The sequence below is a fragment of the Coffea eugenioides genome, chromosome 10 (assembly GCF_003713205.1).
Source record: "Coffea eugenioides isolate CCC68of chromosome 10, Ceug_1.0, whole genome shotgun sequence".
NCBI classification, from domain to species: Eukaryota; Viridiplantae; Streptophyta; class Magnoliopsida; order Gentianales; family Rubiaceae; genus Coffea; species Coffea eugenioides.
Window position 1 is genome coordinate 13,152,376 of NC_040044.1, and position 17,627 is coordinate 13,170,002.

The 17,627-nt window shown below is 36.6% G+C and overlaps 1 protein-coding gene and 1 pseudogene across 1 annotated transcript; both read left to right on the top strand.

Annotated features, from left to right (window-relative positions):
• Positions 1-6,381: 6,381 nt before the first annotated feature.
• Positions 6,382-9,389, top strand: LOC113748930 (wall-associated receptor kinase 5-like). Its single transcript, XM_027292529.1, has 3 exons — positions 6,382-7,339; positions 7,453-7,620; positions 7,945-9,389. The coding sequence occupies exons 1-3, from the start codon at positions 6,448-6,450 to the stop codon at positions 9,159-9,161; spliced, it is 2,277 nt and encodes a 758-aa protein (XP_027148330.1). The 5' UTR covers positions 6,382-6,447; the 3' UTR covers positions 9,162-9,389.
• A 2,345-nt stretch (positions 9,390-11,734) lies between these two features.
• On the top strand, positions 11,735-16,126 carry LOC113750230 (annotated as a pseudogene).
• The last annotated feature ends 1,501 nt before the right edge of the window (positions 16,127-17,627 follow it).

Here is a 17,627-nt window from a genome sequence, read left to right on the forward strand (position 1 = left end):
TAAATTATACATTTAAATAGATTTTAAATGAAGGTAAAGGAACTTATTGCCAGAAAAGGGAGAATGAAAATAAGGAGAAAGGAACCAACCATAAGTAAGCAGTACATGAGAACTTCTTCTTTTTTGGTGGGGGGTGGGGGGGGGGGGGTGAAATAAGCAGTACAAGAGGCTTAATACAAGGGAATTAAAAAAGAGTAGAAGACCATTGAACAAGTTTTAAAACAGGTAATAGCACAAAATTGGAAAACTTTATGAATTTTCTGTAGGAATTTATGAACGTTGAAAATGAGTGATCAAGACATCCTTTCGTATGCATTTCACCATTGAAGATTTTATATCATACATTTTAACACACAAAAAAGATTTTTTTTCACACATATAAACACATTTTCACATACATAAATGTATTTTCACACACACAAACACACACTCACTTCTTAAGTCCCTTGGAAACACATCATAAATAGAATAATATTTTATATTGCTTGTATTGTGAATTTTAGATAATAAATTATACATTTAAATATAAAGCAGAAAATATTATATGCTTGTAAAAAGTACTGGTATTAGTCCCCAAAAAATTACTCCCTACGTCCCACTTTGATAGTCTTGTATTCCTTTTTTATCTGTCCCAAATTGTAGTCCACTTTCCAATTGAAGAATGTAGTTGTATTTTAATTTTTCTAAAATACTCTTATTCAATGTAAGTAGTTGTTACTATAAACCTACCCCATTTAATGAGAGTTGATTCTTTTTTTACCATCAATTCAAGTTCCCATAAAATTGTACCATATTTAATGTGAGGGTATTTTAGGAAAATAGCAATCTAAATTTACTTTTCCAACAAAGTTAACTACTTTTTCTTAAATATGTGAAAAAAGAAACATGACTATCAAAGTGGGACAGAGGGAATATTAAGGAAAATCCCAAACTTTTCAAGAAATAAATGAGAGGAGAATTCATGAACTTGACATTTTTACCACAAAAAAAAAGAAAAAAAAAAGAGGAGGAAAACAACATACTCTTAAAAGGCATAATAAATTATTATAGAAGTTGAGCAAGTTTAACTACTGTTATAAAAGTAAAATAAGCATGAGTTTTTATATCAAATTTCTTTTTTATTTTAAATAAAAATTAAAAAAATGATTGAAAAAATATATATGAGAATTTTGAATACAAATTAATTAATTAATGAATTATTAACACAAGTCCAAATGTAAATAGTTGGGCATATGTGTATTAAATCTTGTATTTATTATTTTGAATTACTTTTAAACAAATTGGGTATTGGGTACCCAAATAAAAAATCCAACCCGTCCAATGAATAAATTGAGTTATTCTTACCCAATCCAATAAAACTCATAACCCAATTGACCCAACCTATCATTTAAAATTAATGGACGGATTGGGCGGATTGTTGGGTTTTATACTTTTTTGCCAGCTCTAGGTAATACTTGGGATCGACGGAATAAGTCATCCTATGTTCCTAGAGTGCTCCACACGGCCCGATCAGCCAATGCACGAGCAGCCAAGACGTACGTGGTAAATCTTAAGGTTATTTTGTTCATCTACTATAACTGCAATTCTTCGTTCATTTGTTTGGAAGTGGTGGTAGTAGGGTACATGCTGGGAAACTAATGGGACAAAAAAACCAAGTTTTCTACTGGCGATTTTTCTATTATCTAGAGAGGTGATACAGGAAAAGTCAGTCATCTGATCTCTTCTTGATTCCACAATTTTCAACACAGAAGAGTTGATAAAATTCCGTTCCCTGGACCACGATGACTGGAGTTTCGTGCTCATATGAATTGATATTGCAATTGTAGCACAAATGACGAAAAAAAGAAAAGAGTCGATATACAGAAGATGGCATAGTGTTAAAAAAGAAATAGCGCTGAAATGCAATTAGTAACGTTCAGGATCCCATACCACACGGTATCAGAATAATTCAAGTGAACTTGCCAAGTCAATTTCAGGATGAGTGACTTTCTAATGTTGGGGTGGCTTTGCTCAGGGAAGGATCTATATATTGAAATATGGCCTCCTCCAAGAACACCAAAAAAAACTCATCATCCCAAAATTAAATAGCCATCACAGTCCAAAGTTTCCCCAGTGATGAAGCTTGTTCAAATGATACTTTTCGCGTTGACGGTGTCCTTAAAGCCAGCTATCACACCAGCAGCAACATACCCTCCTATAGCCAAGGATGGCTGCATTGATACCTCTGGAAAAGTAAAGATCCCATACCCATTTGGTATCTTGAGTCGAGATTTTCAGTCAATTGTAACTCCTCTTTAATCCTCCCATTCTAAGCATATATATTTTTTTTTATTTTTTATTTTTTTTTTCTAATAGAAGAGGAATGAAATTTAAAAAGTGGGGGAAGAGAGGGGAGATTTGAACCCAAGCCTCTAAATCCTACAATCTCAATCCTAGGCCCTCGTTTGATAACTCGATTCAATATTTAAATTAAATGAATTCAGATTTTAACATATTCAAACGCATTTGATAACAAAAAGCAGAACTTTTGAATTAATTGAGTGGCACCGAATATTCTAAACAAAATTTACTCTAAAAAATAAGTGATAAACTAACCACATATCAGTTAATATGATATACACTCAAATTTATCAAATATGGTATTTAACAATTTAATAATTTAATAAATTTCGCCTTCAGATTTCAAATTTTATATTTCAGTTTTCAAATTTCAATTTTATCAAATACACTCTAAGCAGACTAAAACCTCATCGGCCGAAGCATATATCGTAATTACTTTCATGACATACATTACATCCAAAAACACATTTATGATTTTTTTTCTCATATCAAGTGGAAAAAATTTATCGATTCCCTTATTGTTTTTCACGTAAATAAATGGAAAGAGTAGGGTGGACTTGAAAGTCTTCCCTTACTGAGTCTTTATGTCGTTAGCATAAGCAAGCCCGTAAAGACGTGGACCCCATGGTCGACAGAGACTAGTGTGACAGCTTCCCAGTAAACTCCATACACAGATCAAGCTCAAAATTATTGCCCAACAAATCCTCCTTTATATCTTGACTGCATTCATTTGAATTGAAGTTAACCGTCCTATTTGGGGTCTACAGAAGAAGTTTCAATGGTAAAATGCGTAGGCCTTTTGTGCGTTTACTGGCTAAGTCTTCCCTTTACTTGGAATGCCTATAAAACGTCCCTATTTGGGGTCTACAGAAGAAGCTTCAATCGTAAAATGCGTAGGCCTTCTGTGGGTTTACTAACTAAGTCTTCCCTATCGTAAGTTTAAAGTCCTTAGAAGTGCACAATTAACAATTGCAACTCTCTTCCGTATAAGGAAACTTGCTTCTTTGAAAAACAATTCCAATGGGCTTCAATCGTTTGATTTTACCGATGCTCTTGCATTTGGTAATTGCCTTGATGCTCTCTTCCGCTTCAACTTTGACATCCCCAACATTTTCTATAGCGATGCCCGGCTGCCAAGATCATTGTGGAAATGTAAGCATTCCATTTCCATTCGGTATTACAGAAGGTTGTTACCTTAACGAACAATTCTTTATCAACTGCACCAACTCTTCAACCTCTGTCCCTCAACCAGTTCTGCACAACAGTACAATCAATGTCACAGAAATATCTCTGGAAGGTCAGGTGCACCTTATGCAGGATATAGCATCTGATTGCTATAATAAAAACGGAAGTTTATTGAACAAGAAGTCACCATGGATAGAATTATCTGAACGTTTTACCTTCAGCAGTACAGCTAATAAATTTATTGCGGTTGGCTGTGATGCCTTGGCTATAGTTTATGGTTTTGGTCAAAACCGGAGCTACACAACTGGATGTGTCTCTTTCTGTGATTATAAGGAAGATGTAATTGATGGCTCTTGTTCCGGCATCGGTTGCTGCCGGACAGATATCCCACCAGGGGCATGGAATATTAATGTGAGCTTGGCCAGTGTTAATAACCACACCGACGTGTGGGATTTCAATCCTTGCAGCTACGCTTTTGTGGTCGAAGAGAAGGCTTTCAATTTTTCTGCAAATAACCTCACCAACTTAAGCGATGATTTAAGTCTTCCCGTCGTGGCCGATTGGATCATTGAGGAGGTGTCATGTGAAGTTGCCCAAAGAAACACGACCTCTTATGCATGCTCTAGTAAAAACAGTCACTGTTACGAACCTTTAAAGGGGTTGAGATACCGTTGTTCTTGCAATCAAGGATACGAAGGCAATATATTTTAACTACTCTTTAATCCTTTCATTCTAAGCATATATTTTTTATTTTTTTAAAATTTTTTCTGAGTAAAAGAGAAAGTAATTTAAGAAGCGGGTGTAGGGAGGAAAGATTTGAACCCAAACCCTCTAAATTCTGGAACCTCGATCCTAGGCCCCTATTTGATAACCTAATTCAATATTTAAACTAAGTGAGTTCATATCTTCACATGTTCAAACGCTTTTGATAACAAAAAATCGAATTTCTGATTTAATTAAGTGGCACCGAATTTTCTAGATAATTTTTTTTAAAAAAACTAAGTGATAAGCTAATCATGTATCACTTAATATAATATATATTCAAATATATCAAATATGGTCCTTAACAATTTAATAATTTAACGAATTCCGCCTTCAGATTTCAAATTTCAGTTTTCAAATTTTAATTTTATCAAATACACTCTTAGTCACTAGACTAAAACCTCATAGGTCGAAGCATATATCTTAATTACTTTCATGACATACATTACATCCAAAAACACATTTATGAATTTTTTCTCATATCAAGTAGAAAAAATTTATCGGTTCCCTTATTGTTTTTCACGTGAATAAATGGAAAGACCAGGGTGGACTTGAAAGTATTCCCTTGCAGAGTCATTATGTCTTTAGCATGAGCAGCCCCGTAAAGACGTGGACCTCAATGTCGTCAGCGACCACTCAATGTCACAGCTTCCTCAGTAAACTCTATACACAAATCAAGCTCAAAATTATTGCCCAACAAATAGTCCTTTACGTCTTCACTGCATTCATTTGAAGTCAACCGTCCTATTTGGGGTCTACAGAATCGGTTCCCTTATTGTTTTTCACGTTAATAAATGGAAAGACCAGGGTGGACTTGAAAGTCTTCCCTTGCAGGGTCATTATGTCTTTAGCATGAGCAACCCCGTAAAGACGTGGACCTCAATGTCGTCAGAGACTACTGTGACAGCATCCCCAATAAACTCGGAAATGGGGCAATGGGGCAGGGATAGAGCTGTAAACGAACCGAATCGAACGAATCGAACCGAGTATCTCATGTTTGAGCTCTGTTCGTTAAGCAGTTCGAACAACGTTCGTGTTCGTTCGTTAATTTTCGAACTCCAAACCTGTGTTCGTGTTCGGTTCGTTAAGTAAAATTCGTGTTCGAGTTCGGCTCGTTTAACATAAACGAGCCGTTCGCGAACATGTTCGAAATGCTCGAATCCAAATTATTTTATGCCTTAAATATGCCATGCAAATTATTAATCATTCTAAAAAATAATTAATGTACTAAGTGACTAAATTCTATTATTCATTAACTATATAACTAACATTAACATAAAAACAACAAATAAAATAAAAAAATTTGCCCTCCAAATATAAAAGTCCAGCCATAAAATTAACCCTAAATTTGTTAAATGATAATTATGTCTATGTTCGCGAACGTTCGTTAAAAAATCGCGAACATGTTCGTGTTCGCGAACGTTCGTTTAGCATGTTCGCGAACGTTCGTTAAAACTCGCGAACATGCTCGTGTTCGCTCGATTATTAATCGAACAAAAAAATTCGTTCGAACTCGGTTCGTTTAAAATTTCGAACGAGCCTTTCACGAACACGAACGAGCCGAAACGAACCGAGCTACCGAACAGCTCGGTTCGTTTAACAGCTCTAGGCAGGGACGGTCATCAGTATGACCGCCCCTGAACGGTTAATGGCCATGATCTGGCCTCAAAAATTTGTGCGGCTGAAATCACAAGTTGTAACTCGATTTCCACGCCATGTGTGGGATCCACAAAAATTTGCTCTAAAGTTACGCGATGTGCAAAAAAAGTTATGCGATGTACAAAGAAAATTACGCGCAGTTGAAAATGAGCTAAACCGTCCGGAACGGTTGCACCTGCAACTGTCCGTGCCCCTTGTCCAATGAACTCCGTAGTCCGTACACAAATAAAGCTCAAAATTATTGCCCAACAAACAGTCCTTTATGTCTTGAGTCTTGATTGCATTCATTTGAAGTCAACCGTCCTATTTGGGGTCTACAGAAGACGTTTCAATTGTGAAATGCGTAGGCCTTCTGTGCGTTTACTGACTCAAGTCCTCCTTTTACTTGGAATGCCTATAAAACGACCCTATCGTCAGTTCGAAGTCCTTAGTAGTGCACAATTAACAATTGCAACTTTCTCTTCCGTAAAAGGGAACTTGCTTCTTTGAAAAACCATTCTAATGGGCTTCAATCGGTTGATTTTACCAATGCTCTTGCATTTCGTAATTGCCTTGATGCTCTCTTCCGCTTCAACTTTGACACCCCCAACATTTCCTATAGCGATGCCCGGCTGCAAAGATCATTGTGGAAATGTAAGCATTCCATTTCCATTCGGTATTACAGAAGATTGTTACCTTGACAAACATTTCTTTATCAACTGCACCAACTCTTCAACCTCTGTCCCTCAACCAGTTCTGCACAACAGTACAATCAATGTCACAGGAATATCTCTGGAAGGTCAGGTGTACCTTATGCAGTATATAGCATTTGATTGCTATAATGAAAACGGAAGTTTATTTGACAACTATTCCCCATGGATGGCATTATCTGAACGCTTTACCTTCAATAGTACAGCTAACAAATTCATTGTCGTTGGCTGTGATACCTTGGCTATAGTTTATGGTTTTGGTCAAAACCGGAGCTACACAACTGGATGTGTCTCTTTCTGTGATTATAAGGAAGACGTAATTGATGGCTCTTGTTCTGGCATCGGTTGCTGCCGGACTGATATCCCACCAGGGGCATGGAATATTAATGTGAGCTTGACCAGTCTTACTAACCACACCGACGTGTGGGATTTCAATCCTTGCAGCTACGCTTTTGTGGTCGAAGAGAAGGCTTTCAATTTTTCTGCAAATAACCTCACCAACTTAAGCGATGATTTAAGTCTTCCCGTCGTGGCCGATTGGATCATTGAGGAGGTGTCATGTGAAGTTGCCCAAAGAAACACGACCTCTTATGCATGCTCTGGTAAAAACAGTCACTGTTACGAACCTTTAAAGGGGTTGGGATACCGTTGTTCTTGCAATCAAGGATACAAAGGCAACTCATATCTCCCTGATGGTTGCCAAGGTATGTGCGAAAATTTTGTTAAACTCGTCTAATTAACCAGTATGTATATGTGTGTTTCAATTCACATTTCAAATTATGCTTCTGCTTTCTATTTTTTTTATTGAATTCTACAGATATTAATGAATGCCAAGATCCAACTCTATGCAATTGTACGAAGAATAGTGTTTGCAACAACACATTGGGCAACTACACATGTCCTTGTCTCAAAGGGTATCATGGTGATGGGAGAGGTGGAGATGGCTGCAGTCCTGACCAAATAAATTGGTCTATGATTCTTTCGGGTTAGTCTACACTTTGAAATGATTGGAGAAGCAAAGGAGAATTTATCACTATGGATTGAACCATCTCTTAAGTGGTGTGATAAATATGTGCTGTATCATGAGAGTATTAAATTAAAATAAAATGAAGATTTCTTGAAACCCGTTCCATTTGGTTTAAGATGGCAACTAATCATAGTATAAGAGAGAAAGAAACCTAATTCATTTCTTTACCAGGTAGTGAGAGAACATGAAACTTGATAATCACTTGCAAAATTAGAGTCTTTAGCTGCAAAGTATCCGATAGATCTCATCATTTGCTAATTTTTCAGTCAAATTTGTCAACAGGTGTTGGCATAGGCACAGCAATTCTACTTTTCTGCTGCTTTTATTTGTGTTTGGAATTGAGGAAAAGAAGGGAAAACAGATTGAAGGAGGAGTTTTTCCGGAAAAATGGTGGATTAATTCTACAGCAACGACTGGCTCAAGAAGGAAGAAACACAAATGTTGCTAGAATTTTCACTCTTGAAGAACTACGAAAGGCAACCAATAATTTCGAGGAAACTCGAATTATTGGTCGTGGAGGATACGGCACAGTTTTCAAAGGAATCTTAGTAGACCATAATTCTTGTACTGTTGCCATTAAGAGGTCCAGAGAAGTTAACGAAAATCAACTTGATCAATTTATTAATGAGGTGATTATGCTTTCCCAAGTTAATAGTAGAAATGTCGTTAAACTTCTAGGTTGTTGCTTAGAGACGGAAGTGCCATTACTTGTTTATGAGTTCATCGACAATGGTACTCTCTCCGAGCATTTAAGCAGCACAACAAAATCACATCATCTTTCTTGGAATAACCGATTAAGAATAGCATCAGAAATTGCTGGAGTTCTCTCATATTTGCACTCAGTAGCTTCACCACCGATTATCCATAGAGATATCAAATCGGCAAACATACTTCTAGATCAAAACTACACTGCAAAAGTCACAGACTTTGGAATATCAAAATTGGCTCCTTTAGATGAAAATCAAGTATCTACAATGGTGCAAGGAACATTTGGCTACTTGGACCCCGAGTACATGCTAACAGGTTTGTTGACAGAGAAAAGTGATGTTTACAGCTTTGGGGTAGTTCTCATAGAGCTACTGACAGGTGAGAAGGCATTATCATTGGATAGAGTGGAGGAAGAGAAGTTTCTTGCAAATTATTTCATTTCTTCACTGAAAAGTGGTCACTTGGTCGAGGTTCTTGATCGCAACATTATGTGCGATGTAAGTATTGAGCTTTTGAAAGAAGTTGCAATGATTGCGAAATCTTGCTTGAGTGTAAAAGGTGATGAAAGACCATCTATGAAGAATATAGCAAGAGAACTTGAGGTATTGGAAATAAGAGCAAAGCAATCTCCAATTCAAGTTTCTAAGATTGATTTCACCGACGCTGAGGCCTCCTTGTTTGGTATGCAATCAACAAAAGCTCATGTCGACAGTGGTGATTCTAGCTGCACACATACTGAGAGTCATAGCATAATGGAGCATATGATGGTACCAATTGCTGGTGGGAGATGAATGATAAGGTGTCCTGGAGCGGCAAGTTTCGACTTTCGAGTTCTAGTGCACTTCTTCATTTATTATTACGAGTTCCTCCTAGAAATGTCAAATGGAGTTGAATTTTCAGCAGTTTTATCGCAACTAATTTTGATTGTGTGCGAGTAGATTATTTGATCCAAGGCCTCTCAAGTTGAATTGTAGTTCAGTTCTGCTGGGTTATGTAACTCTTACAATATTTAGCGTAAAATGGTATAAATTTGGTCTAAGCATAACATACGACTGAGTTGGCGTAAAAATCACGATTAAATCAAAGGAGAATATGACAGCACCACCAACCTGTTGGATGCTGCACCTTCTCACTATTAGCCTAAACCTCCATTCCCACTGTACTGATATGACAGCTTTCTCCTTGGAGTTTATTTATTGAAAGCTCTTAAAAATATCCAGAAAGCTCTTAACTAAATTAAAACTGATTTATGTTGAATGAGTAGTGGAAATTGAGAACAAAAAAAAAAAACCCAATTGCAAGAGATAGTGCCCAACCCAGTGAAGGACGTCTGGAGGGAAAACATGAGGAAATTGCGAACTTTTGAAGTAGAAGAAAAATAAGGGAGATGCTGGGGCTAGTTACGGGAGGCAAAGGACGGGCACGGGACAAAAAATAGAACTACTGGTACGAGGAAGATGGGCAGCGGGATGTAGGGAAGGTGGCGATTTGTGGCAATGAATTAAGACGTTTCATAATATCATATTCTCAGGAGCACCGTAGCAAAACTTGTGCTAGGGGGTATGCTGCATCCATCCAAAATACTAGCCCAAGTAATCAAGCAGAAAGTCTTGAACTGTGAAAATATTTTTCTATTACGGGTTTCCTCTTGCCCTGGGCCTTTATTAATTTCGGCCGCGTCGTGTAAAACATTGGAAAGTGGTCACCATATCAATTTGACTATCTACATAGTGATGCCAATGGATGCAGAGTAGTAATTTACCAAAAAGATGCATTTTCGTGTCCAGACTTTGTTGCAAAGACTTAAAGACTTTTAACCAGCTGCGAGGTTGTACAGTACTAAGAGACGATTCAACTCCATATTACAAGGCCAAAGATTCCACTGGAAGACAAAGTCGTGGTCATTCATATCTTTGTGGTCATTCGAACTTTCTGCTACTCCTGGAAACCATCGCATCTTGGAAAAACTGGATGATTATGTGTGGCCCATGAGACTCAGCAATTTCATCCGAACTTTATGTATTATTTCTTGTTGCCATCGAATTGTGTTTGCTGAATAATATTGATTATAATTGCAACTACTACGTTCCACAAGAATTTTTTCCAGGAAGGAGGAAACCGTTCCTAAATTCCAACCCCTTCAAAGGCTTTCCGCGTTTAATTTTTCTTTTACCTAATAATTTTTTTTTGGTTGTTTCATAGTTATTTTTTTCTTGTTGTAGTCTAATTACTCATGAATTTGCTTTCCTTTCCCTTTTTTATTGATAAATAATAAGAATTTTTTCATTGAGATTCTTAATGAAATTTAGATGAGAATTTTGTACAAATTATAATTCCTTGCTGTCAATTATTGGTTTTTAGGTTTTTTAACATATCATATTGTCATCCAAAAGAAGAAAAAAAAGCATTCCATGCACTAGAACGGCCTATATGATACTAGTTATTACTAGATTCCGCATGCGGTTTGTCTAATGCTCACTGAACCTTGTTAGTATGTAGGTGGCAAGTGTTAGTTTTTGGGAAATAAAATGTTAAATAGAGAAAACATCTCTAAGAAATACATTAATGAAACTAGTAACGCAACATGTAATTTGTCCGTGAACATGATGTTTACATATATATATATATATATATATATATATATATTATATATACACACACACACCTTTGAAAAACTCAATTGTTGGAATAAATATAATTGATGGAACTGTGAGATTCCTAGTTTTACTCTTAAACCCTCCCCTTTCCTCTTCCCTCTTGTAAGGTTTAAAATCTCTCCTTGAACTAAAAAATAAATATAATTGCATCAAAAATTTAATATTCAATATTTAAACTTTTTATATTCCTTTTCTATACTGTCACCAAAACAAATTAAGCACAAGCAGCAAGGCCTCTTTTGTCCCAAGAACACTATATTTTGTATCAATATCAATGTTTTTGTCTTTCCGTTAGATTTGGGTGACATACTTGAAAATTCACTTTTATGTCATTTAATTAAACTTTGCAACTTTTCAATTGATTTGTTGTTCTCCTTTATATCATTTTAATGAGTTTATTTAATTTTTTGATTGTTGTTAATGATAGATTGTAAATGATCCACTTTTTCACTTTTAACTCTGTTTCAATGAAATTCCATTAATTGAATTTTGAACGTTCCCAATAGCTTTAACTTTGGGGAGAAAATTTTTGATGTAGCGTAGCATATTTGTATTTTTCATTCATCACATGTTCATATTTGTGGATCCCATATCACACGATATCAGAATTATTAAAGTGAACTTTTAGTTGGCGTTGCTGCCTTGGACGAGTCCCATCAGTACACTCTCCGGGCAGGTTCAGATACAACTTCCCGGTCTTTACTCCACAATGCATTGACTTCTGAAGACTTGTTTGGCCTCCAAAGCTATAGTGGATTGATATTTCTATAAATCAAAACATGGCCTCCTCCAAGAACACCACATACAAGTTAAAACCTCATTATCCCAAAACTAAGCAGCCATCCCAGTCCAAAGCTTCCCCAGCTATGAAATTTGCTCAAGTTATACTTTTCATATTGATGGTGTCCTTAAAGCCAGCTATCGCCCCGGCAGCAGCATACCCTCATTTACGCATAGCGAAGGATGGCTGCAGTGATACCTGCGGAAATATAAAGATCCCGTACCCATTTGGCATGACAAAAGATTGTTATCTGGAGTCCAACTTTGCAGTCACTTGTTACCATTCTTATAATCCTCCCAAATTATTTCTGCAAGACTCAAACGTTAACGTCACAAAAATATCCCTTGAAGGCCAATTGAGCATTCTGAAGTTTGTAGCTCGCAAATGTCCTGATCAACCGGCATCTGATGATGAACCCTCTTTCCGATTTCCCGAATTCACAATCAATAGTACCGTTAACAAATTCACAGCAGTTGGCTGCGACACCTATGGTTTTCTCCAAAGCTTCCACTCTGTCAAGGGGACTACTGTAGATCAAACTATTGGGTGCATCACCATGTGTTTCAACCCGTCTGCCGTGGTTAATGGTTCCTCGTCCGGCGGTGGATGCTGCCAGACATCAATCCCGCAAGGAATGACAAATCTCGAGTTGAAAGCGGGAAGTTATTTCAATAATAGATATGTTAAAGAGTTCAGTCCTTGTAGCTTTGCCTTTGCTGTTGAAGAAGGTAAGTTCAACTTTACTTTCGACAACCTTACCAATTTACGGGGGGTAGACAAACTTCCTATGGTACTTGACTGGGGGATTGGAGATGAAACCCAGACGTGTGAAACAGCAAGAAAGGACTCGACTACTTATGCTTGTCAGCAAAATACCTATTGTGTAAATGGAGCAGGTAATTACAGGGGATATCGTTGTTTCTGCAACGAGGGTTATGAAGGTAATCCTTACTTGCCAAATATTGGTTGCCAAGGTACGTGTTTCATTGCTACCTTTTTTTTTTGGGGCATATCATGATTGCTACTTCACTTTGGACAATCAAGTTTTGACGCATCATTGTCCATTTTACATTGCGTTAGTTAACCTTTACATCGTGCCCCCCCCCCACCCCCCCGCCCCCAACACAAACACACACAACACACACACACACACACCTACGTTTTCCCGGGAAAATTACATCAATATTTGCATACATTAAAAAAGATTTTGAATTTTTTCCTTTTTATAAAATTAAGATAACCCTTTTACTTTTTGACTTTGTGCCATGGAAAAAAGAATTTGGTTAGGGTTATTTGGAAAAAAAATTAGTGTTCACAAAACAAATTTTCTAATCAACTTTTTATATCATATACATCACACTAAAAAAATATTATACTAAATAATACTAAAAATTTTTTCCAATGAACTTTCAATCCAAACAAACATGGTCCGATTTACTTTTGAAAAATGATTTTTACTTTTTAAAGAAAATATTAAAAGAAGAAGGAAAACAAATCCGTGATAGATCCAACATGATTTTTTTTTTGGGGGTAACGTTATGCAGATATTGATGAATGTCAAAAAGAAGAGACCAATTATTGCAAATTCAAAAAACTTTGCAAAAACGTTCGAAGGAGGCTACAATTGCTCTTGCCCGAAGGGGTACCTTCAGAAAGATGATGGAAAAGGGAGAGAAGGTTGCATCCCTAAACCGAAGAAAAGTTATCAAGCACTTGTGGCTGGTATTCTTGCAGGTAATAGTTTGTCTTTTGTGTTACCAAAGTTCCCAAGTATTATACAGATAGGCACAAAGACCAAGCTTGGCCAAAACGCAAATTACCGTTCTCAGATCAGCTTAATTTGCATTTTGTTTATAACACACATACACATACGATCAACACAAGCCCCACTTTTCTAATTTTTTCCATTTCTTAAGGAATTATTGTTCAGAAAGCCAAGATTAATGGTTGAAATTCCAAGTAGGGATATTAACTAAGCTTGGTGATTTTATGCTCATATTATGAAAACACACACAGATTCACATGGGGTAGTCCAAGCTTTTATCCTCCTTCATTGAACTGACATAAACATTAGTATTACTTGTGATGTATGTAAAATATAAATATGATTGAAAAATAAAAAATGGTTAAGAAACGTATTTATGATCTGTGCAAAATAATTTTTATAAAAAAATTGTATTTAGACAAGCCTATTGCTTATATATTGCTTCAATTTTTATCCTAAATAATAAATCAATATGTTGTGGTGACATGGAAAATGGGTAGTACATATGATCACAAACCACACATAGGTATCTTCATGTTTTTGGACAATTACATAAGGTAAGGATTATTGGGAGCAACCTGAAAAGGGCTAGAGCCTAGAGTAGACCGAGTCAAAACTACCTAACTGAGTCAATGTCCAAAGCTCGACCACCTCTTAACCAGGGTTACTTTTGGCCTCGAATTCAGCCAACGCAAAGTCAATATATACCATGTCCATGATCCATCACATATGCAAACTAAAGAGAGTTAAGAGTATGTAGCACAAGACCAATTCGATGATTAGACACATTAATCAAGTGATGTTATCTTTTTAATTCGAATTCAAGTCTTTTCTTTTTTTTTTGCTCCCTTATTGTACGGTTTGAAGTCTCCATTAAAGTGAACAAGAAAAAAAAAATTCTAGAGTAGACATTTTTTCACATTGCCTATCAGTTAAAAGTATCACATATAGAGAAGCGTTCTATTATTGCCGAAGCAATAAACCAGGGACAAACTCTAGCTTAAATCTTGTTGAGAAATATAATCAACAATTTCACTGATATGAACTTGATAATAATCAGTTGTATTATACTTCGAAGTTGAATATTGCTTTACCCCTGCGCAGTTTAACATGTTCCTTCTCGTTCCTTCCTTTTCTGGGATTTTTCTTCCTATAAATATTGTTAAACAACACTGTCTTAGGTGTTGCTGTGGGCACTATGGTTCTGCTAATGGTCTGTTCTTGGTGCTTGTACGTGTCCAAGAAAAGAAAGATGATGTGGTTGAAGGAAAAATTCTTTCGAGAAAATGGAGGGCTACTCCTACAAAAGCGACTCAATGGACAAGAAGAATCCTCAAATGCCCCAAGAATTTTCAGTGGCAGAGATCTTGAGAAGGCAACAAACAACTTCCATGACGGTAACATTATTGGTCAAGGAGGTTTTGGGATAGTCTACAAAGGTCGTCTAATAGGCAACAAAGAAGTTGCTATCAAGAAGTCAAAAACAGTTGATCCCAACCAAATTGAGCAATTCATCAATGAGGTTGTGATTCTGTCACAAATTAACCACAAAAATGTAGTTAAGCTCTTTGGTTGTTGTCTCGAGACAGAGGTACCTTTACTCGTTTATGAATTTATCAACAATGACACTCTTTTTAACCATTTACACAACAAGAAGCGGGCACGTGAAATTAGTTGGGACATCCGACTGAAAATAGGTGCAGAAACTGCAGAAGCCCTCTCATATTTGCACTCCGCTGCTTCACCTCCCATCATCCATAGGGACATAAAGACCACGAACATACTTCTGGACGAGGAATTTACAGCAAAAGTATCCGATTTCGGTGCTTCAAGATTGGGCCTTCTTGATCAAGATCAACTATCTACAGTGGTGCAAGGAACTCGAGGATATCTGGACCCTGAATTCTTCCAAACATTTCAGTTGACAGAGAAAAGTGATGTTTATAGCTTTGGAGTCGTTCTTGTGGAGCTACTAACAGGGAAAAAGCCCGTATGCTTCAATAGATCAGAGGGTGAGATAAGTTTAAGCAATCATTTCCTTTCTTCGATGAAAGAAAATCGACTGTTTCAAATTCTTGAAGATTCTGTCGCGTCTGATGAGAATATTGACCAATTGAGACAAGTTGCTGTGCTACCGAACGATGCCTAAATGTAAAAGGCGCCGACAGGCCTTCCATGAAAGAAGTAGCAATGGAACTGGTAGGGCTGCGAATCACATCAAAGCATACTTGGACTCAAGGTTCTCAAGCTTTAAACCAAGAAGAGATTGAGCCCCTGATTGATCATCAAGAACAATCCAATCCCTCCGGTGGCGGTGATATTATGTTGACAACTACATATTATAGCCTCCAAAATCAAGAAATACAGCCAATTGCCCATGGGAGATGATCATTTGATTCTGCGGTCATGGGAAGGACTGGATTGCATTTTTACGTCATCCTTGTGTTTTTGATATTACAAGTGATTATGTTGTCACGATATGTTAACATCTTTTCAACGCTAAAGTTCGCAATTATATTTTGGGCAAATTTCACTTTACCCCCATTTGGTTTAGCATTTTTTACATAACCCCCTATGGTTTCAAAAGCTATATATAACCCCCTCATGGTTTGGATTAAAGTGTCAAAGTGATGGAAATTATCATTGGTAACGGAGTCACCTAAAATGTCAAAAATACCCTTACGTAAAGTTGAAAATTATTTATTAACTAAGGGGGTTATATGGTAAAGCAGTAAACCATAAGGGGATTATATGGTAAAGTATTAAACTATAAGGGGGTTAGTGTGTCATGTATTTATAAGGGTAATTTCAACATTTTTAGAAGTTCGGTTACGAATGATTATTTCCGTCAGTTTGACACTTTAATCCAAACTATGAAGGGGTTATGTATAGCTTTTGAAACCATAGGGGGGTTATGTAAAAAACGCTAATTCACAGGGGGGTAAAATATAATTTGCCCTAATATTTTGATTGTCAACCTCACAACAACATAATAGTATGTTTTTAATTTTCTTTAACCAAGTTCTTTGAAAAAGGTATTGTGTACGATTAATCACCAAACTTTTCTGAAATCTTATCTTACTCCATTGAGCTATTTTGATGGATCCAAAATGATAATCACACATAAACCCACAGGAACAATCTCAAGAATTTTATATATGAGGTAAAGGAAAGAAATTTTTTTCTATTACTCAAAGAAGGCTGCGGCTACAGAAGAACGAAAAACACAGAGGCTATGCACAAAGACCAAAAACAAAAGGCAACTGCTACTTTGTACAATAGCTAGACACAAGACTTCTAATTCTACTATGACTAACATTATGGGATTTGATCCCTTGTAGCCAACTTTAGACTTGCCAAGAAAACTAGCTAATAAACAAGTGACATGCGGTCAATAAATAAAACTAACCAATCAATCATAGTTTGGTTTATATTTCTACATTGACTCCCTTAAACCAAACTCCTCTAATTTGGACATGCCCAATGATAGAGTATAATTTGTTAGTATTTTTATTATTAATTTTCCCTTCTATCCCTGACAAATATTGTGTTAATTGCTGATATTTACTCATATTTGATATTTGGAATCAATTTCAGGAATGAAGCAGAAAACTACCAAAAAGGAGGGACTTTGTGAAAAATATGGAGACTTCTAAGGGTTTCAATCCTTAGGCCCTTGAATTGGTGGGGGACCACAAGCTAGTGAAAGGCATTTGGTCATTTGGGCTTCAAAGAAAGCAACGTAGAGAGATTTGGAACAAGAAGTACTTGGGAGGCTTTGTCCACATGGGTGGGGACCACCTAGATAGCTTTTAGTCATCTTTCTTTTGTTGCTTTAAAAGGGGACAACGTACAGAAGCAAAAGACATCGAGGGCTTTAGTTTTAGTTTTTTAGTTTAGTTCTAGTTTTCTTTCTTTTGACTGGCCTCTGACACACGCCAGGTGTTCGACAATATTCTCCAACGGGAAGATTTTCTCATGAGGCGTGACTAAGTTTTTCTAGTCAAGGGGACAACTGACGATTTGGTTCGACAATTACTGTGAGATCGAATCT